This window comes from Nyctibius grandis, chromosome 6 (genome assembly GCF_013368605.1).
Source record: "Nyctibius grandis isolate bNycGra1 chromosome 6, bNycGra1.pri, whole genome shotgun sequence".
Classification (NCBI taxonomy): Eukaryota; Metazoa; Chordata; class Aves; order Nyctibiiformes; family Nyctibiidae; genus Nyctibius; species Nyctibius grandis.
Window position 1 is genome coordinate 59,878,771 of NC_090663.1, and position 23,275 is coordinate 59,902,045.

A 23,275-nucleotide genomic window follows, 5' to 3' on the forward strand; every position below is an offset into this window, starting at 1 on the left:
CTTCATAATCAAACTAAGCACTAGCCCTATAAAGACTAGGGCTCCAGAAGCTACTGCTTTTCATAGGATTTTTCACATGAACAAGTATTAGAGTAAATAGCAGTTTTAGATGTCTGGAGACCAGATTAGTTTTTAGTGAAGCAGTACACATCAGAACCACCTAATAAATGAGTAAATTTCCTTGGTTGTTTCCACATGTTGATGGCATAAGGAGCCCAGTTAATTTGTAGGATTCTTTTTTCAATGGACAATTGAAAATTACCTCTTCTAGGCTCCTTACTAAAAACAAACAGATAATTATACAGGCAGTGTGTTGCAGGAACACTTATGCAAATATCCCTGAATATTACTTTCATGGTCACATTTAAGATGTTACCTCTTCTTAAACCTGAAGCACATCTATCACATTCTAATAAATGAATGTATGTTAGCTTTTTAGGAATATGTCTATCCCACAATTTTTTTTAAAAACTGAATTAACAAAAAAAATCTCAGTAATAAACCTTCACATAATCTATAGAAATCTAAAAGGGTTTTTCAGTGCATGATACAAAAACACCAGCATGACATATCAAGTGCTTTTTTTCATAAGATACAAAACTTAAGAATTAAACATATTTTCCTTTCTGAGGTTTCCAACTAACTGCAAGCCATTTTCCAGTCTGAAAGCAAATAAAGGCATCCATACAAGCAAGGCTACCAGAAAACAGGTAAACATACATTGTGACATTAAAAAAACCTCTAGTTTCTCATTAGCTTTTTTACATGCATATTACAATCCAGCAAAACATTCAAGAGCTCAAGACACCTGCTATGCAGAGGAGATGTCCTAACAGCAGCAGTGCAATGCCAGCTCTAATCAAGCTGAAGTGCTCACCTTTGAAAATTTCTCAATCTGGTATCCTGCCTCCATGATGAAAGTTGTTGTCATGTTGTATCCAGTTTGCCTTCCATGTCCATTTGGCCACCAAGCCTCCACTGTGGAACTCTTGAGCACGTAAGAGAGAAAGTCAAAGCAACATCTATAAAACAAGGTATAAGATGCACCTAGGGGCTCAGCTATCTTTGAGTGAATTACCCCAAGTCTAATGAGTTTATGTGCCTCAGCTGAGCCATGGTAACTGGGATCTCTCCAGCTGCAGCTCTGAGGTGAAAATTGTTTAAAGAGAGAAGTATGACTTCTTCCACTGAAGTCCAGACTCTCACTTCATCTTGTGTCCATAACAGGCCATGAGCACACATACACATGCATGCGCACGTCTAGCTGTTACCCCTCGGCTGAGGTACATTGACAGAATATTCCTTCAAAACTCAAATATCCGTGTCAGGAGCAGACATCGTTCACTAGCCTCTGTATCATACCCCTCCTCTCATTGACCTTTTACCTAACACACACAGCATTCAAAATACAGAGGTGACACTTTTCAATTGTGACTTTGGTAATACGTGACCATACTGACTGCTTCACTTATGTCAAGCTTTTAAGTCAAATTATAAGTTTCATTCTTTCTTTTCAGCGTTTTCTGCTTTTTCTCTATGCTTCCTAATCACATCATTAGTACTCTATAACTTTTACAAACATAAAAAAACTACCTCTGGGATGACAGAATGATTTAATTTTATTGTTTTTCTAGTCACAGAGTAATATTTATATCTTTATTCCAGCAGCCTACTTCTGCTGCTCAATCCTATTGCCAACATTTGCCAGTTGAGTGCACAACACAAAAATCATGGAAAGCAAGCAATAATGCATGCAACCAAACAATGGAGGGATCAGCACTGAATAGAGGCATGTAAGGAGTGCCTCAATCTTTTCAAATAAAATGAGGCCAGAGAGCTGCCCAACAATATGTTTTGCTGTAGCCATACTTGGACACAATCACGAATATATCTGCTAACATTTCAGCTTCCCTGATACAGAATTATCATAACTGCTTGTGCAGAAGTACTAATGTCTGTGTTGCAGGGATACAAATGGAAGCGCAAAATCTGCGTGTGTCTCAACAACAAGGGAGCGTTTGCAGCTGCCTGGTACGGCTGGAGCGTCTCATTGGCCCTTAATGATGTCATCCCCATGGTCACCATTAGCTGATAAGCAAAATGCTGTCATGTTAGCAACACAGCACTTTCTGTGGCAATTGCAGGAAGACTGCTACACATCCCGGGTGATACGCACCACTCAAACACCTACTGACTTCGCAACATAATCTGCAATAAGCTCTCAACTAGAAATAAATTTCTGGCGAGGTCTCACTATTTAACATGCACCACACAAGTCTGTACAGAGTAAGGGCTCCGTTAGGCTCATCGATACATGAGAACACATTGCAGGGCTTCTCGGAAAATCAGCTGATGTGAATTCATGCAGCAAAGCCTTTTGTGTACAAATTAAAAAAAAAAACACAAAATAATAAAACGCTGTTGGCTCTGCTCTGAAGGAAGTGCTTCCTCACAAACTCACAGCCATACTCCACTGACAGATTTCTTCTGAGGTTGGGGGGTGGGGCAATTAAATAAACCAAAATCTTTTGTGAAGTTTTACATTGTAGTGCCTGCTTAATGTAATCCCTGAAAAGGCTAAGCAGAGACTAATGATTGTTTTAAATGAAACTGGATATTTGTAATCGCTCATGCAACTTGCGTGTCAGATGACAACTGTAACAAAAATCATGTTTGTATGCTTTTATGCTTTCGTGTGAAAATAAAACAAAGCACATAAGTATGCAACTCACTGAGTGTGCATACTAGAACATAAATACCCCGCTTGCCCTTAACACATGCTTTTTCTCCACTCCAGTAACTGACAAGAGAACTTGAGAATACACTCATAACACATTCAAAATGGGGAAAAAAATGCAGTTACACAGCCATAGAGAAAATCAGTAGAGCCAGTAAAATATACAAAGGTTTGAGGGCAGACCCTCAAACGTTGTTAACTGCCAGAATTGTCAGAAGCCTCAAATTCCTGCTCACAGCACATCGCTCACCCACAAATCTAACTGTGCCCTGTGGCAGTGAAGCAGACGGCAGCTGCCGTTACGGTGTTGGTTCCAGTGGAGAACACCATCAGCTGCGGCTGCCGCTGTGCCTGCCAGGGCTCCCACCCTGCACACTGGCCTGGGCCTGCCGCTGTCAGGTTCAGTTCTGCACAGTCAGCTCTACCAGGGCCCTACTCTCTGAACAAGAAGCCAAGACAAAGTTCATGCTTCGTTTTGCCACTCTGGGCTCACTGCCTAATTCAAGAGACCCACCTATTTGTCAATTAGAACAGACACACTGTTTTTCTTAATCTCTCAAGTCTATATATCTTTTCTTAATTGCACCTGTGTGACAAAACTCAACAGTTTCTAAAACAAACACAAACAAAACAAATTCTATAGAAGTGAAATAACGTTGGTGAATTAAGCCTGCCCCCAGATAGTTTCCCAACACCCTCTGAAGGTAAGCAGGCCAATTCTTTCCTCTTTCATCACTGGGGTGTATACAAAATTCATCATTTTTCAGGTGAGTTCTCTCCTCATTAGAGCATCCTTTACCTCTCTAAAATTCCTCCTGAGTTTTGTCTACCCAAGGGACTACAAGCCAACGTAAGGAAGTACCAGTCCACAAAATTCCACCAACTTTACTGCCAGTCCAAGTTCTTTATAGGGCTCTTTTGCTTTTATTTACCTGGAAGAGTATCTACTGAGAGGTTTGAGGAATGTTTCCTCTCTTTCCTGGGAGACCATGCATATTGTAGTATATTCTACTTCCAATCAGACCAGTGAACAATAGCATGGGAGACAAGATACCTACTGCCAGTGAAGTGAAGTGACACAGGCTATCCGAAGGTTATCTACCCAAGTAGCTCATTTAACAGTGGCTGGTGACAACGTGATCTTTTTGTTTTGCAGTAAGGGAAAGGCTCCGTAATCTTTTTGACACTGAGCTACATAGCCCCACGGACATCAGTTTTTAGTACAGAACTGTTGTTAAAGTCAGGAACACAGAAAGGAAGGGGAGGGGGGCCGAAAACTGGCACAGAGGCAGAAAGACACATTGGAAACCAGGGGAAACATTTTGCAGTTGGCTAGGGTTCCACACACACTTCCTTACCTTGTTGATGTTTACAAGCAGCACAATGCTGCCTTCTCCAGGTTGAAGCTTCACACTGAATGTTTGCTGTGTTTGCAATTTGGGAATGTTTACAGTCACAAGACCTGCAACTGGCTTGGAGCTGACTACATCAAAAATAGACTCGATTTCAAGACTCCACTGCCGAGTACTCTTTACTAAGTGAAGGGGAAGAAAAAATGGGAATTTAAGAATTGTGTTTATATAGCTATTAGTTAACATGATCTCTCATCAAAGAAACAATTCAAACACCTCAGATTAAATTTAACAATTTTCAGGCTGTGTTTGAACCAGACCTACAAAGTTAACCTTGTTTAGTGCATTTGGTATCTGTGTTTACATTTGCTGACTCAGGAGATAATTATGCAATATGATTTATGTTTTATACTCTCTCTTTTTTATATTCGAAAGCCATCCAGAGGTTTTTCAGAGTTCTGTACAAAAGCCACTTCATTAGGAAGGATTTTTTTTCCCACCAGCTCCCATAGACATTATATTTGCTTTTAGTCAGCACTCGTATGAACATGGTACTCTTTGGGAAAGATCGTAATCACAGGGCAGTACAATCACTTTTGTTGATGAAACAAAAACAGTATTAACAGAAAATGAGCCGAATTCATCCCAGAGTCACTAGACAAAATGAATGGAGTTATGCTGGGGATGAATTGGGCCCATTGTGTCTAGACTTGATGGGCTGTATCTTTACGTCCCTTCTGCCATTGAAGTGTGGTGGAGGAAACAAGTTAATGACTTCCCTGAGATCTCTCTGCAGTTACCTCAAAGGGTCCTCTCCTTTACAGAACTTACTGATTAAGGCAAGCCAGGGTCAAGGGTATTCAAGATTAATGTGTAAATTTCCCATTAACTTCAGCAATAAAATTGCCTATCTACAAACATAGCCTGGCTAATCCTGTACTTCAAATCTTACAGATGAACATCTATCTAAGCAAAAGCAAATAAAACAGAAAACAAAGAAAACTAGAACTAAGACACATTTTGTATACATAAACCACTAATCACCTACTTTCTCTTTTTCGTGTATATATTCTAGCTCTCCTTCCTCCTGGAGAGAAAGAGAGCTCTTTCCAAAAGCAAAGAATGACATTCAGCCCTGGTGTGATTTTCACTGTCTTTTGTAGAATGAAGAGCAATGAATGTGTTCCCAAGTTTTTATTACACCCAGCATTACTCAGGGAAGACCAATTTTCAGAAAGGTTGAAGGGCTTAAAAAACCACCCACCCCACCCCGCAAGGGTCTGCCATTACAGTGCATCTTCCCTCCCCTCCAAGGGTATATAGAAATTCCAGCCCACTCTTAACTGCATGAACTGTGAGGTCTAGGCACAGAAATCAAGAACAATTGGTCTTTTACAGACTCAGTGGTCAAAAGGCTATGACACCAAATCTGATGAGCAATATAACTGCATAGGCAGCTTAAATTCAAGTTGTTCATTTACTCTTTATTTTTCAAATGTTATTATGTTTGAATACTAATAAGCTCTGGCTCTAGTTCCAAACCACTCTCAGCTGAACGAAAGAGGTTTGCTCTCTCCCCTTACCCAGAGAGCAAGACTTTACCTACCAGAAGGTGGAGTTGTGGGAATGTGGGAGGGACCAGAAAAGATTTTTTTTCTGTAACTAAATTTTAGAGAGCGCACAAGAGTCTGTGCTGGTGCTTTCCATGGAAATTCCAGTCACGTTAATTCTAGCTAAGACCTGCAGCTATTTCAGGAAGCTTTAAAAGCAGCCAGGGAGTGACGTCTTCCTCTTTTATTCATACACAACATCTCTATTCCCAAGGGCTGAAATTCAACCCAGTGCAGAGGACTCACGTGCTAGCCTTTACTCCACTGAAGACTGGGCTCAACAGGCAGCGAAAGAAAGAAAGCATGCGGGTGGTGTACAATGGGGCATATTACTGTTTACAGAAAGTAAATTAACTGCTTTTGTTCAGTTGCAATGAGGAGAGGAAAATCAAAGACCAAGTCAAGGGAGGAAACCGGTTAGGTAAGTTAGGTAGCAGGAATGCAGGAGGCTACCCTCTCAAATGGAAGCTTTGACAAATTATTCTTGCATAGCACAACTGCTCTTCTCTCTCAGACTTCATGTTGTGTCCTGAAAACTCAGCACTCTTGAAACTCTGCTCATTGTGCGTTTGTCTTCCCAACACAAAACTAAATTCCCATAGCAGCTTTGCCTTTGTTTTAAATGGAGTTGAGACAAAAGTGAGATGTATTTATTGGGAGTCTTAGTGAAAACACATGCCAATAAAAAAGAAATTTTTAAAAACAGGAGAACAGGGGCTAACCTCAGCTATACTACATGTATTTCTGCAGTCATTTGGGGATGTTCAAGCCAAAAAAGATTCTGAATTCTAACATTTTAAATCACTATTGTTTGTACTGAAGTACTGTTTCAAGACCTAAAAGGGTGTGCTGTGGTAAGCACTACACTCAAAGTCATAATAAAACAATAGAACCTTTCCTAAACTGACAGTTAATTGAGCCTAACAAGAAAATGGTTTGTATTCCAAAGGTGAAACAACAATAAAAAGTAATTACACAACTTACCAAAGAAAGAAGTCAAAGAAAAGTAAATCAGGTGATAATGGTTATAGGCCTCAATCCTAACATCTTTCCAGATTCCTTGAGTGGGAAAAGAAGGGCCCCAGTCCCAACTAAATGAACACTGCTCCTGGAATACAGAATGATTATGTTACCATTGCCTATTTTTCACACAGACATTGATGCTATGCCAGAAATAAAAATTATTTGCTCTCTAGAAATAAAATATTGCCATGCACTGAAAGAATTTTTCCAATTTCCATAAACCCAGAAGAGCCTACAGTATTTTTTCTCTTATTTCTTAACCAGAACTGTGCCGCTACTACCTTTATTATATAAAAAATACAATTTTGTATTAAACATCCATGTATAGCAAACTTTTATATTAGTGAGAGAGCAAAACACCACTTAGCTCACCCCTTAAAAAAAAAAACGGTAAAGATCAAAAAAACAAGCCAGCAAGGTACTCAATTCAGCTCTGAACTACCTTAGTTTGTAATGTCAGTATTTAATTGTATACCTAAAAGACAAAGTAAGCAGAAAACTGATAGTTACAAATGTTACAGCATTCTAAAAGAACAATACCAAATTAAAAATCGTGGGTATATCTGAAATACTTTATCCCCTATTTTTTGTTATAACATCACAGAGTACTACAAGGGAAGAGATGCGTATGTCTGGTGCATTTGTGTAGTTCAGTCATGTTCACCCTTTCTCCCCTTTTTTATGGTTCTCATACAAAAAACAAAGGGAACAAAAACATGGTTGAGAAATAGCTTAGTTCCGGTTCTAACATCAGAATAACTGTCAGAATTATAAAATGCTGGTCAGGCAAAGTAGTACCTACACTGCTTTCCATTTAGCTGTTTTCAAACCCAGTCAGACCTCTAGTTAACAAATCCCTTGAAGACATCTATTCAGCTGCCCTCCAAGATTCACACAGCCCCAGCCCCCAAAGCAAATACAACAGATCTCCTTAAAGTCTTGTAGAGTGACCTACAGTTCTAAATTTAGAGACTAATAACTTACAGCCGAGGCATACTAATTTTGGCAAACCACATTGCACAAGTCCTGCCTATCCCTTGCATCGCTGGAGTCAGCCTGCCCGCCTATCAAGTTGCAAAAGAGCCTTCCAGGAAGCAAGCACTGTACCTATTTCAAGTGTAAAAACAGGGACAACACATTCTTAGAAAACAAGCCAGATTGAAAGCAATTTTCCCTCTATAAAAAATAAACAAATGAATCACTGACAGATTGTCAGGTTTCACTAATAATATTGCAGAGACCGCTATCAGAAACAGTATGTCATAAGAACAATACGCTTCTATCACTGAAGTATATTACCAGTGAAAGGCTTGTGTTTTGCCACAAATTCTTATTAAGATTTAGATACGTTTACGGCATTTAATACTGAACCTCAACCGTGTAAACAGCTCTCCATTACTTTAAGATGGTAAGCAGCCAGCTTGCTTTAGCAATGTCCTAGTATGTTTGTTTACTTTTAAAGGTGACATCGCTGCTGTTGTTGCCATATACTTGGAACTAAAAATGTTTCTCGAAATGTCTGGAGCAGCTTCCAAGTACAGTCAAACAACTCCTTTAAGGAAAAGCACTAGGGTACTTTCTTACAAATTTAAAGGTATAGTTCAGTAAAGCATAAAATCATTCCTGGCCATTTTTGCTCTATAAATAACACTACAGCTGTTTAAGTGCCTTCTTCCTTCCAAGCTCCTCTCTGCAATGATTTCTAAGAAACACAGTGGCCTCAGAAGAATTCATCAACTTTCTAAAATGTAGTGAAAATAAAAGCAGCAGCAAGCAGTAATAAAGACAACATCTTAATCCTGAAGGATCTTCCCGGGACGACACGGAGTCCATCTTTCCATTAATAAATTTTAAAGGAAATCACATCCAGCTTTAGATTAACAGGATTCCAGTCATTTTTTGAGAAGGCTCTAAAAGGACTTCATTGAAGAGATTAAAAATAATTAACAAGCAAGGTATTGAAGTGGAGACAAATATGCAAAAACACACAAAAAGAGATATTCCAAAATAAGACCACCTAGCCATTGTCTCTAGCTGCTGCAAAGCTATCAGAAATATATGAGATGCTACTCAAATGATGTTTGCCTTGAGTAAGTTTTAACAGCAATGAAGCCATTTCTTAAATCAGAGTTTTTCTGAGCTTCATTCGTTGTATATTACATTGTTGTTTTTACTGAATATGTACTTATAAGTCACACTTCACAACACTGTAATAAGATGAGAACAGGTCCTCTGTTAGATAACATTTCTCAGGACATGCCAGAGCTGCCCAGTATAAATATCACAGCACATGAGCACAGTAAACACTCACAAAGCTGCTTGGCTGAGATTTTTACAGCCTTGGCAATCTACACTGGTCTTTGCAAGTGTGAACCCTATTGTCAGCATACATTGTTAAACCCACACAGTGGATCAAAATGTAATGATTATACATTTCCCAATGTTATCCTGCTCTCTTAGCAGCAAGTGTCCTTGCTGACTCCTTGATGAAAACAGCCTTTTAAACATTCTTATCACCTAGATATGAAGCCTGGCCTTCTTATGGCTCTTGTATTATCGACATGCTAGATTACAGGTTTCTGGGGGGGACAGGAGAAGGAAGCTGCAATGAAAAATATGCCCTACTTATAAAATGACATTGCAGGTTTCAGAATACATCTGTAAGGACAGCACGTGGCGCATTCCTCTTTCCAAGCCTGAAGCCAGAGACAGACAATTCTGCCCCTACCTTTCTGATGAAATTAGCATGGCACTCTCCTTTCTGCACAGGTGGAGGGCACGCCGGGGGGATGCTGTATGCTTTGTGACATCTGCTCTGCTCTGCTGCGTATGAAACGGCTGATAAGAAACGGACTTCGACAAAATTGACCTCCTTGATCACGCTGGTAATATCAAAGCTCTAGGTGAAGAAAAGAGAACAAAATCATTATAGCACTGACATTTATTTATGAGATTTATAATCACTGTTACATTGGGACTTTAATACCATACATGTATTACTCAAAGGCATTTGAACTACAGTCTCTGGTTTTGAAGGAAAATAAAAGCTACTTCTTAAGCTGAAAAAAGAAAATACACAGTAACCTTCCAGATACAAGGAGATGTTTCTGGGCAAACCACCTTCCCCATGCTGAGCCCCCATTGCAGGCTGCAGCACTGCTTGTACAAAGAAGTGCTTGAAGGACAAGGACGGCAAGAGAATCTTTACCCTCCTTCCTCACTCAGAACTCATCTGCAACTTTAGAAAGACACCTTGTTCCAACTCAGAAAGCTAGTCTATACAGGAGTCCTTCCAACTCCCACTGTGCTGCCAGCTTATCTACTGCAAAGCACTGAGCTGCCTTTTGCATGCATGCTGCAAAGCTGTATTTCATGCCACCTGCACTCTCATCCCCAAAATGTACAGACACATATTCTATGCCAGCACCAAATTAAGCATTTGGGGGCTTCCTCACTGGCTCACAAAATCCCCCTCAGTGTGGCTGAAGGATAAACAGTCGGTTCCGGAATTATCCCGTGCTATCAAGATAATATGGTTCCAATGGCTTAATACCCATTTCTTCTTCAGTGTTCCTTTGTGACAAGCCAAGTCTTGGCAATTTTTTCCAACTTGTGAGCAGCCCAGCTAACATCGCTTACGTCTGTAGCATACAGCAGAAAATTACAAAGCAAATAGCATCCCCCATACAGAGCCTTCACAGAGTCCTTCCTGCAGACATAGTTGTCGTGTGGAAGAGGTGAACAAAGCAGAGGTCTGGGTCACAGTAATCCGAGACTCAATCTAATACAGTTCACTCTGGTTTTACAGTGAAGGCCATTTCATGAACTGTTACAATCTGAGACAGAATGAAGTTACAGAAATAAGTGCAAAATAATATCACTTCACAATTCTACAGGGCCTGCTACTGGCAATCTTTTAGATACTCTCCAAATAGTAAATAATTACAATTTCATAAAAGCTCTATGAAATTTATTATTTCACAGATGGTAAAATTAAGTCACAGAGAAACTAAGTGATTTGTCCCAGGTCACACAGACCCAGGTGGCAGAATCTAACTCTCATGTCTCAGGCCAGTACCTCTGCAATAAAACCTGCCAGAATGGTAAAGGCTGAGACATGAAGACACCAGATTTCCTTTGTAATTCAGCTATTCCACTAACATTCTTCCTTTAACTTTTCTTTTTTTTGATTCTTTTAAGAGAAAAGCAAGGATTGTCCCCTATGCTAGCATGCAGAATAATTTTATATTTTAAAGCTATAAAATTAGTTTGAATGTTTTTGCCACTCTCAAAATCATTCCATTATGACTACTCTTGTGCTGACACAGGCCAAGCCCAAAAACACAAGACAATGTTATGAAAAGCCCAATACTAAAAATCAAAAACCCTATATAAAAAAAAAAAAGTATGGAAACATTTACAAAGGCTTTGCAACACATGTATTTTCATTTCGATATTCACATGTAAACCATTCTAATACCAATTAGCAAGCAGATTTACAGCTAATATAAGATTTAAGCTTACGTTTTCTTGGAGCTGTGACAGATCCCAAGAAGTAAGACTTAGATTATTAGCCGAACTGATCCTCTTGCATGGGTCCACTCATTTAGAACAAGACACATTCACCTCTAGATCTGACCCTGCTGCTACTGAAAAGGTAAGTAGGCTTCTCTTTCTAAGTTATCTGATTACACATGCAGTCCTCAGGTCAACACTTTCTGCATCCAAGGACCTAGTTTTATGTGTACTTGAATGCACTGAAAGTGCTCAGCACAAAAGGGCTTTGAAGAAAAAACAGAAGCACCTTCAGAAATAAACACATTACTTACATATCTGTTGAACATGTTGTCTGTTCTCCCAAGAGTGATATTGTTGATCATGATCTGTGCTACTGTATCTACTCCCTCGAAAACCAAATTCACTTTCTGCCACTTTCTACAGAAGATAACATGCATAAAAACCTGTTAGAATACCTAGAGCTAACAACACCCAGGAGACAGACAATATAAAAATGTATGTCATCATTATCTTTAGCAGCAGTTGTCTCAACTACCTCCAAAAATGTTTGACTTAGTGTGGCTACATTATATCTTTAAATAGTCAAATTAAGATGACAGCTGAAGTGGCTCAAGTTTGCAACACAGCATGTTCACATACCCACCAGATATCAGATGGGCTAGCTTCCAATTAGCCTAAGTATTATCCTTCCTCAGTTGGCAATTCATAAGTAATTTTTAACAATTAAAAAAAAATAGGAAAAAGCAACTACTGAAGTGTTCTTTAGTAACAGCTTTGCAGCTGCACATTATTGCATAATTCGTTTTATTAGATACAAAAGTATTAAGCAGATTTTGAGCTGATGGATTAACTAGCAATTCTGCATGAAAGATGGCACAGAACTATTTCAGACGTGTCTTTACTGCATACCTGACATCAAACGGAGTTTTGAATGTCCTGCTGTAAGTCCAGTTATCCAGTGAGATCCATCTGTACATCACATCATTAAATCTATAGTATGGATCCTAATAACAGACCAACAAAAAGAAAATTACAAGACTTATTTAAGAATAGCGTTACTACATGAATTGCACGATAATATCCATTGGATGAGCACTTCTTATTTCAGACAGTCTGCAAATGCAAAATCCACTTTATTTAGTTAGTCCTGAGATTCCTTTTCACCTTTGAAATAATATGTTAAAGCAAAGCTTGGGTAATATTTCATCTTACTTATATAGGTCAAAACCTGTTTGCTATAATCATTCATACTCAAACTAGAGGGAGCAGGATCTGTTTTTACATAAGAAATGACTGGGCTGGAAATTTAAAAAAAATCAAGACAGCTTGTGACTTAATAAGAGGAACAGACACATTATCACCCTCATAATGATGGAGAAAGTAAGACTAATAGGATGTTAAGAGGCAAATAAACAGCACAGGGAGGCTGTGGAGTCTCCTTCTCTGGAGATATTCAAAACCCACCTGGACACGACCCTGTGCAACGTGCTCTAGGTGAACCTGCTTTGGCAGGGGGTTGGACTAGATGATCTCCAGAGGTCCCTTCCAACCTTTAACCATTCTGTGATTCTGTACTGCTGATCCTTTTTCCTGAAGGGACTTTTTTCTTATTAGTCTAAAGCCTTCAAACTTCAAGAAATGCATTGACTGCTAAAATAGGTGTCACAGAAGGTGCTAATCAGCCCCTTCTGACTCCTACAAATACTGTTTCTTCCTCACAGGCATCCACCTTTTTAGACAGGAAGCTCCTAGTTCTGTGTACCTTTATTTAAAACTTAACATCTTACTAATATAATTGCTACATAACTAGTAAAACAGCTTCTGTATCACACAGGAAAGCTGTTAAATGCTAATAAGGGTTAGTCATTTTAAGCATGACAGATGTTGCTTATTGTAAAATCAGTCATGTGGCAATGTTCAAGCAGTGCTTTTAAGGCAATTCTTAAGGTTCAGGAAAAATGCATGACCACAACAACGTCCTGTAAGAAAGGAAAACGACTTCTCCAACACTCTTGCGAGATTATTGACTTTTTCATTATTAAATGCAACTGTTTTGAGTGCTGGAAGATGTACCTGTAGAAGTCAAATTGTTTTGCATTATCTGAAACAGAATTTCATCCCACATTAAATCAGCTCACATTAAAATTAAAGGTTTACTTCAGAAAACTGGATGAAAAAAGACAAATTTAAAACTCTTAAGGGCACTGGAAGAATTTGAAAGCTGGTAGGAAACAGACTGCACATGTATTAAATACATTTCACATTCATTAGCTCAACATGCTCCTGGAAGCAAGTCATAGAGGAGCGGAGTCAACTACAGCTATTTTTAGATCCCACCAAACATGACAGCCTTGCATTTTCCTGCTCCCTGCAATTTGGGGAAAAATCCTGAACCACTCAAGCTCCCTGCCTGTTTGTTCTCTGCTCCCAAATTCAATGCTGTTAAGCAACCAGCAGAACACCTGCTAAGATGAGGTAAAAGCTCTGCTACAGAGCATCAAAAGGAAGCAATTTCCAGTTCGGATCACAGGACATCAGCAGGACTTCAAAAGCACCGGCAGCACTAAACTGAAGGCACTGCCAAGCGGCTAGATGGAAACTCCTCCTTGCAATGATTTTAAGGGGATATTGAAAAGCTACAGCCATATAAGCTAAGAGCTTCTCCCGTTAAGCAGGAAATGGCTGAGACACGAACACATCAGAAGTGAGGCTCAAAGCCCAAGTGAGGGAGTTGTGCCAGGCACGCCCCAGCCCCACGAGGGGCCGGCTTCAGGCCCCCACGCAACCAGAGGCCCAGGGGAGCACGGCGCAAACACCTGAGCGACACAAGACAGAGTCCACCGGATCCAGGCGGAAGATCAGCGCGGAATAAAATGAAATGTAATAAAGGGAACAAAAACCGGATTCATTTGCTTTATCCTACTTCTGTTATGATCTAATTTGAAACTGCTTTGCATGCTCATAAATCAACTCTGCTGATATGTTATAATGTACACCATAAGAAAATCCTGGTGAGGTAACAGATTACCAAAATAAAACTTGCAAGTGATGTTTCATGACTTACATTTTAATGATTTTGCTGTTGCCAACTTCAGAGTGGAAGCTAAATAGCTTAGGTACTTATATCCACGCATTCCTTGATATCTCAAGCGATAGCAGTCAGGACATTTATAGTTTTCAGCAAGCCCAGTTTCACATATTTACAGCTTGAAGTCAAGCTGAACTAACAGTAGTGATGAATGGATCATATTCTTGGTACATGAGTTTTGGAAGCTCATCCTAAAGTAATTGATTCTCAGTAGTTACTCTAACAAAGCAGTAAACTGAATGTCACCTTACGCTCAACTAGTTCATCAGTGAATGCCATAACCTGTTAGAACCATAGGACACGCACTGCAATTGTTACTTGGCTTGCTCTGAAAAATCTAAGTTACAATGAAGTGTTCAAAAATACGCAACAACATATTTTATACCAATGAAGAAGCAGCTACAAAAAAACACACACTACTTTACAGAACTGCAGAAATATCACTTGAGATACATAAGCTTCTGTCTCTTCTAATATATTTTAATATCCAAGTATGACCAAGACCACTGTAACCTTGTGTCAAGTGCATGACCTTGTTGTATAATGGGGCAGAAACTGCAGTGTTATCCAGTCCCTATATTAGCATCGCAGTTGCAGACCCCCCATAATAGTTCTTCACAAATCGAAGTGACAGCTAATAAGACAAAACAGCCTTTCTGTATGAATGCCAACAGCTGGCAGATGAGAAAATCCAGCTACAATAGCCATATTCATCAGAACTGAAATTTTATAGGAGTCACCTCCCAGCAGAAATGGCATCATGCAGTACTCAGACAGTACAGGCTAGAGGATGCCTATTTCTAGCATAAAGATTTAATGCACAAGTTACCTGCTGATACATCTTGCTTCTCAGAACTGTGCCTGACAGAAAATCCTACATTGACAGCAGTTAAAAATTAAATCTTCAGACAAAATGGTTTCTGTGAATCTTTTTCCAGAGATGTAGGGTTAGCAATAGATTCACTGCAAGTTTGTGAAATGTCTGCGCTTATGCCCGAGCTTTGCACTTTTTTCAAGCGACTATTACCCTTGTTTATGTGCATTTCTCATGTCTTTTTTAAATTTTACATGGCAATAGTAGTAAGAGCTATGGAGTCCTAATGAAATGTTATTAAAACAACCCAGCTGAACACATACTCTGATGCTGTCTCCTACCCTTAGAGCTTTTATCATAGTTAATCCAGCATTTGAACTACCTTGGTTGAACACAGAAGAAACTCAAAAGTATCTTCCCCAAGAGCATTTTCTAAGATACGTGCATTTGGTGCATTCAGAAAGATGTGCCCATCCAATGTATGTTTTATAACCCAAGAGTAAAGACACCTCTAGAACGAATGCTAAGAGGATCCAGAGAGATGAGTAAACGAACCCTCAGTGTTGGAGAGGTGTCTTTCAACTCAAATTTATAGCCTGCACAGCAGATTAAAGTAAGGCTACAGACAAGCAATCATCTAGAGCATCCCTGGGCAAAAACAGTTTGTCATCAACCGATATTCAAAATGAACCACACACTGACAAGTAAGTTGCTTGCAGCCTACTCTGGCAATCTAAGCTACATTTTGCAGGCTTTAATATCTGGCAGTTTATTCTTGCTGCCCTTTTTCGCCTCATTTGTGAGATGCCCACTAAGCCACATTGCTGGAGTAGGCCTTTCCAAATTTTGTTTTAAATTTCTGTTTTGAGTGCTAACTCATGAAAAATTACCAAGGATACAGAAGCAAAGGATGCAGTGTTATTTGCCATGATTTCTGCAAATCACACAGAAAAATAGCACATAGATTTCATTAGGTCACTGAACATATGGGTCTTGCTATCCAGAATAATTTCGTTCCCACCAGCTTTGTTCTCCTATTTCCTGGTACAGCTTTTCAGACCAATCTTTGCTTTTGATTACAAGCAGTAAGCTTTTGGATTGCTGGTCTATTTTCAGTGGTATGAATAAAAAGCCTACACTCCATGGCAAAGAGCAAAAGGAGCAAATGAAAAAAATACTCTAGACCAAAGTTTTTGTAATTGGGGAACTATAATAAAACTCCTAATTCTACACTTGACACAACCCCAAGAAGGGCTGATTTCCAGAGATAATGAGCACTGAAGAAATGGAGCAACCAGCGCTTGATGCCTCTAAAATTCAGGCTGTGTGCATGTTTTTGTGTAAATAGGAATACAGGAATATGATTTTAGGCAGCTGCATTTGAAAGCACTTGGTCATAAGCAGTTTCACCGCAATGAAGAAACCTCAGGACAAACAGCTGAGCCACACTTTGCAGCGTGAAGCCACGCATTCCAGTAACGAATTATGTCACTGACTCCCTCCAAACAACCCAGAGTTGCTGCTTTGCAGAGTGCTACAACTAAGGTGGCAGGAATAGATTACATTTAACACTATCTGTGATAGATCTGAAATCTGCTAAGGCTGCTCCTGTATTTTGGTATGCTCCCCATTCTATCTTTTAAACAAAAATGTGATTTTAAAACAATTTAGTTAACCTGGTGGAAATATTTGTGTGAACGCTTCTTTCTGTAAACTGAGCTTTGCTAAACTAAGTAAGAATTTAAATTGATCTTAAGTTACCTGTACACATCTATACACAGAAACAAGTTAGCTCATTCTGTGCTTTGAACTAGCCAGACACCAGCCCGGTCCAGTCCAGAGGTCAAACAACCACAGCAGTGAAGTATTTTGGTTAACTCAGCTCCTCAGCAGAGCGTACTAATTCTAACACCACCAACTTAGCAACAGTTTCCACACCACAGCGGGTTCACACCTGGCCAAATCAGCATGTGTTTGGAGCAAGTTCACGCTTGTATTCACGTAAACATGTTCTAAGGGTCCACAACCAACCATCATCGATTTCATTAGCCAAGCACTCACCTACCTATTAGCAAGACCCATGCTGCTGGCCATCAGGCTGACTAAGCTTTCGTGCCTCTGTGCACACTCGGGATTCTGCCCAGGCACATGAGCGTTCATGATCGCAGCCTCATTTCCAAACATCATACTGCTGCTTAAAATGACTAAAATTACAAGTCAGTTTACAGCAATGCAACTAAATTAGCAATCACATTTTCTCACTTCGTAAGAGTACTTAATGTGAGTAGTTAAATGTGAGCCTTCCACTACGTCATTATCTTGTGTGAGTCAGTGCATTGGTCACAGTTTCTCCTGATTATTCACACTTCTTACAGCACCACCTCCCAGCACAGCCAACATCTGAGACGTTCAGTTTATCTTGTGCACTTTTGCATGGGAGAAACTGGCACAGTTCTCTTCACGGATCCTCCATATACAGTCTACCTGCCCACTGCACTTTTTAAAACTTTAAAAAGCCATTTTAAAACCCTAATTATATATGCTCAAAATGTCACATCACTTAGCATACAGATGTTGACACAACAGACCATCATGGCTCAGCTTATCCCTTCTTAGTGTCCTTTTCCAGTGTTGACTATTTCTTTTATCTGGCAATGATACTCTTTGGAATCTATTATTAGTACTGGGATTCCCAACCTATGCCAACACAGAATAATGCTAAAATTATCCTGCCCAAAGTGGCAACACTTTCTCCTTATACCTCTCTAACTTTAGTTAGAGACAAGCAGGATAATAATCTGAAGAATAAAAATCAAAGGATAGAAAATATAAAAAGCATACATCCAGAATATATTTTTTAAATAAATGCTGTACAAGAAATGCAACATTGGGAGGGACCACAATAAATACAAGATATATATGTCTAATAGACATAGGACAGTACTTCACCTTTTCTAGTACATGAGTATATCCATCAGTTTTATAGATGATTTTGTTAACTTCGCTGTTTTATTTCTCTTCCTTGTTCCAGGTACACATTTCACTTTCCACATACTTCCTTCTAAAAAGGCATCTTACTTTAACAATGACCCAGTTACTGCCATGTTTCCTGTTAGGTCTGAGTGACAAGCAGCTTATGCTGGTATCAGGGTACTTTGCTACCAATCTACAGCTTCAGTTTTGATTTGTCCCCAGTGGTCACTATGTTTTCATAAATCTAAAAAATTAAGAGAGGCAACAGTAAACAGAAGCAGCAAAGCTTCTTAAAAGTGTTAAGGCAGGAACTAGTCTTTTAAACGTAACAGTTTTATACTCACATTTCAGAACGTACTTCCCTTAGGCAGCATGGGAATATACAATCTCAACTGTTCTGATGTGCTCTGCAAGTGTCAAAAGGGATTTTTAATGGACTGAAGTGCCTGAAATCCCTACATTTCCTGCATCACCAAGTCAAACTTCAACAGGGTGGGTTTAGCTTTTCATTCTTTTGAGGTAATAGCGTAGGTGAACATGACTTACATACATGCTGGATGATACCGGACGTATCTGATGTCAGCACCCTGGTTCTGTGTCAAGACCACAGAATCCCACACACTGCAGAGCACGGGCTTGCGTTTGTATCCCTGGCCCGATTTGGGACTGCTCTGCCGTGAGGACACTGCAAGCACCAAACGCTTTGCCACGGGAGGGGCCGAGGAAACGAAGCCTGGCTGCTGCACCAGCGACGCTAGCAAAACCTGCAGCGGATGCAGCAGCTCCCGGGGCAGAGCGGTGTTTTGAGGGGTGGGGGGGTTGCCTCTAACCGTGCTTCTGGAGATCTCACACGTGGGACTGCTTTTTTTTTCCTTTGTCCTGCCCACTTCGGAGGGGCACGGCGGTACGGGGCTTCTCCTCAGGCACCGCCACACCGCAGCGCCCTGCCGGGCTCTCCCCACCGCGCCCCAGGCACGGCCCCACGGCCGGGGCGCCGCCAAGGGCGCGGGGGGCCGGGCGAGGTGTGCCGGCGCGGCTGCCTACCGTACCTGGATGAGGCCCCGGCGGTGCAGCGCGGTGTGCACGCAGCCCGGCACCTCCCCTCGGAGCACCACCGAGCCGTTCCCGTTGCCCAGCCGCCAGCTCCCCCGCAGGCTGTGCACCTCCGGGCCGCCCGCGGCCGAAGCCTCGGCGCGGCCCGCAGCCGCCGCCACCAGCAACAGCAGCGGCGCAGCTCGGCCCATGGCGGCGCCCGCCCGCCCCGCAGACAGCCGGCATGGCCGCCGGGAGCAGCGAGGGGGCGGCCCGGGTGGAGCGGCAGCCCCGCGCCGCGGCTGCCTCACCGCCATGACCCGCCGAGATACTGCTGCGGGACGACGGACGGACAGAGGGCAGCGAACCGACCCTTGCGGCCGCCGGCGAGCCCGACACCTCCGCAGAGCACTGGGGCGGCGCTTCGGACCCTTAGCGGCCGGGAGGGGGGGGTGGGGCGGGCGCGCTCCTCCTCCCGCCGCCTGCTAATGGCTCCTGGGGGCCGGACGCTGCTCAAGAGTCCCGCCGCAGGCAGAGGGGGGAAGGAGAGAAGGCGCTGCTGAGGACGGGTCAGTGCGGCTCCGCGGAGGAGTTCCCGGCGGCTGGACAGCGGCTTTCCCCCGCCGCGGGCGGCGGAGCGCAGCCACCCTCGGCGTCCCTGAGAGCAAGCGAGGGGCCCGCGACCGCCTTCCCGCCCCCTCCCCGGCTGAAGCGGTGACGGGCGCTCGCACCACCCCCCGCTCCAAGGGGCTCTTCAAGCCCGGCGGCACCACGGGAGGACAGAAAGGCTCCCCGAGCAGGGCGTACGCGCCAACAGCACAAGAAAGGGGAAAAAAAAAGTGTGGTTTTTTTTTCTCCAAGAGAAGGCACAGAGGAACATTGATAATAGGAGCAGTATAAGGTGACAAATCTTTCAGATGTAGCAAATTTAGAGCTCTAGAAAACTGCAGTGAAGTGGGAGGAATGAGGAAGAGCTGTGACAACACCGCAACAGGTAACTTTCAGTATTGGCTCCCTCAAGTCATGAGATTTTATATGGCCTCAGCCTTCCACCTCCTTTTTCCCATAAAATTACAAAAGTGTATAAAACCTGAACAAACATCATGAACATCTAATAAAAAAAGTACTCTGGTTTCTCATAAAGCAGTGCTAGCACTGTTGCTGTGGATTTTGTTTATGAAAATTGAGTATGTTCATCTGGAAAGAAGCAGAAGGGTCAACCCCAAAGAAACATGCTGAAATATGGTTTCCAAACCACCCTGTAGCTTTCCTACGTGCCATCGCTAGCTTAGTCCCTTTATCACAGCCGAAAACCAGGAATTAAAGCAACAAGATCTTAACTAGCTCAGTGGAAGGAGCAAAAAGGCAATCAGTGGCGAGAGTTACTCTTTTAGGGGTAGCCAGCCACCCTACTTCATGCTGTTTCCACTGAACCCTGGTGCAGGGAGGCCTAGATCACCTCCATGAACTGGAGATACTTCACACCATGTCATGGCTGCACTTCATCTAGCTGTTCCTCCAGCTGAAGCTGTACAGCAGGTGGAAAACAGCTGTGCAATCCACTGTATCTCATTTCACAATACAGAAAAGTGCTCAGACTTCGAAGACTCTCACAATTGCCAGAGTGAATAGCCCACGTACCTTCCAAAGGTGGTGACAGCACAAACCAGAAGAGTATATAAGGACTTTCAAGACTAGATTCCCCGTATGCCTGCTCAGCTGTGAGCAGATTAGAAAGCAGTTGATTTGCTTTTCTTCGGATACATACGACTTTATTCCCTTACACAGCTCAACATGAAATTGAAAATCCTTATTTCAGCAGCCACTCTATGACCTTAGCTTATGGTTTGTGGCATTTTGGGGTTTGGTTTGTTGTTTTTTTTTTTTTTTTTGGTGGTGGGGCTGTTTTTTTTGTTGTTGTTTATTCTTAAAGCATAGTTGATTAAATGCATGTTCCATGTGGATTTGTGTAATTTTTACTTCATTTATGAACCAGGTCAGAATCTTGGTCAGGGAGGTAATTTGCAGTCTCAAAATACACTTAAGTGAGAAGGTGAAATATGCTTAAAAGACAGAAAATCTTGCAAATTCCTGTAAAAAAGTAATGCTACCAGTAGTGTCCCTTACTCTCCTGTTACTATATACTTTTTCTTTTAACAGAAGAGTCAAGTGACTGTGCATACAGAGCAAGCAAACTACTAACTGCGTGTAGGTGCATATATGTGATTCCGCATAGAAATGCAACCATCCAATAGCATTCACAGAAGCCCCAATTAACTGCAGGACTTTATTCAGTTTTTCCATTTCTGTCCTTCTGTTTTCTTATTGTCTATAATTATAGACTGTAAAATCAGAGGAGGAAAGAATACATAAAGCACCTTGGGATGCTAAAGAGTTAATTACTTTAACAATATATATACAATTCATACACCAAATCACATAATAATAAAGCGCGACTGACACAAAAACATGCTGCTGCTCCTGGTATGCAGCACAGAGTGCAAGAGTGAACTGCAGACAAGAACAGGGACACCAGAGTTTTGTTTTAGCTCCTGGCTTTCACACACCTAATTCAGCACACCATAAGAATCCACCCTAGATGTGTCTTTAAAACATCACTGGACATGGTCAACATGCCTTTATATTTTTTGATCCCAATCCTTTTGAGCTCACAACCCTTCAATACAACATAAAAATGCCAGTCCTTCCAATTCATCTACCATCTAAAGTAATCAGACAAAGTACTGACAATCAAACAATTCAGTGTTATTTTCCTTAAATTCACTCATACAACACTAAAAGCATTTAAACACTGTAGTGCTGCTTGAGGGATCTTGTAGGATATTATTTCTCAAGAAGCAGATTTAAAGAGAACTAAGTTTTAATGCTACCAAAGAACAACTGCAAGCTGGCTTTTTTTTTTTTTTTTTTAAAGAAATCTTTTTCAGCAAGTCATGTGGTAGCTTCCCAGTAAGAAGGAAACTGCATTTCAAGATGTTTACTGTACTTCCGTGTTTTCTTTGCCTTTTATTCTTTCTGCTGAAGACTGACTGAAGCAACACACACAAAAAAAACCCTCAACCTAAAAACAATGCTGTAATTAAGTATTCTGAGAACATGCTGTTTCCTTGTTCGAGGCTTATAATTAAGTTAAATCATGTCTCATTTTCATGTCCCAGTTTTAGGGTTTGGGGTTTTTTTTGTTTGAGTTTTTTTTTAAGCAAATGAAATTTTCACTGTTTAGAGATACTAGAGTCTTAAAGGCTGTGGTTTTATCTTTTAAAATCTTAAGACACAAAGCAATATCTTTTGTGTGGCTTTCTTTTACTGTGTACCATATTCAATTTCTTTCTGAAATGCCACAAATTCAGGAGATTACTACAATTCTTCCTTTACAGTACTGCAAGTGGATATTCTTTTATCAACCCAGACAAAAAGCTGAAGGCAAAACCATGCCTTCGGCTCGATTAGAATAAATTCAGAGTAGTTCTATTGAAGCTGCCCAAATTCTGCCATGTTAATCCAGAAGTCTTTTGTTTCCAATTGCTATGCAATCTCTATCATCATGACAGGCTGCTGCTGTTTTTTCTTTCAAATTCATGTTCAATGAGTTCAGGCAAAGGTTTTAAACAAACAGGTTCTCACAGATTTGGCTGCAGTACTTTAAGATATTACTGCCCCCACCTGTCCACCCTGTACCATTCTTCTGCTGAAGGTTACCACCTCTGAAGCAAAACAGGACTTTGTGTCACACCAGTCCATATCAGGGCTTGCTATCTCTTTTGGTAACCGTACACCACTGCAGATACCACCAGCACAGACCATTTGTCAAAGATGCAAAATAACTAAAGGATAATCTACTTTTGAGAGTTTTGCATAGGTGCAGCAATACCAATACAGACATGTTGGATAAATACTGGTGTAAAACTGGACTGGTGTTTACATGACTAAATACCTTCACACAGTACAGCACATCTGTATGGAAGCCCTACCGCTCCTCAACATAATGCCTGTCCTCTGTTTCATGACTGCCTCTGCAAAACGTAGAACTGCTATGCAAAACAGTTACTCTCTGAGCTGGTGTAAAGGCAATATGGTGCAGGGAGCCCTCCAGCTATGGATTTGTAA

General features: G+C 41.1%; 1 protein-coding gene across 3 annotated transcripts in view; it reads right to left on the reverse strand.

Moving 5' to 3' along the window:
• Window positions 1–19,359, reverse strand: part of MANBA (mannosidase beta) — a 49,078-nt gene extending 29,719 nt beyond the window's left edge. The window contains exons 1-7 of one of the 3 annotated variants that reach the window (XM_068403660.1): window positions 19,165–19,359; window positions 12,150–12,244; window positions 11,552–11,657; window positions 9,451–9,621; window positions 6,684–6,807; window positions 4,096–4,271; window positions 878–988 (exon numbers count right to left, since the gene is read on the reverse strand). In XM_068403660.1, the coding sequence (XP_068259761.1) occupies window positions 878–988; window positions 4,096–4,271; window positions 6,684–6,807; window positions 9,451–9,621; window positions 11,552–11,657; window positions 12,150–12,244; window positions 19,165–19,359 (978 nt within the window). Of the gene's footprint in view, window positions 1–877; window positions 989–4,095; window positions 4,272–6,683; window positions 6,808–9,450; window positions 9,622–9,806; window positions 9,890–11,551; window positions 11,658–12,149; window positions 12,245–18,091; window positions 18,159–19,164 lie in introns of those variants that run through there. The other 2 variants (XM_068403661.1, XM_068403662.1) reach the window with 2 other exon arrangements.
• Window positions 19,360–23,275: the final 3,916 nt, after the last annotated feature.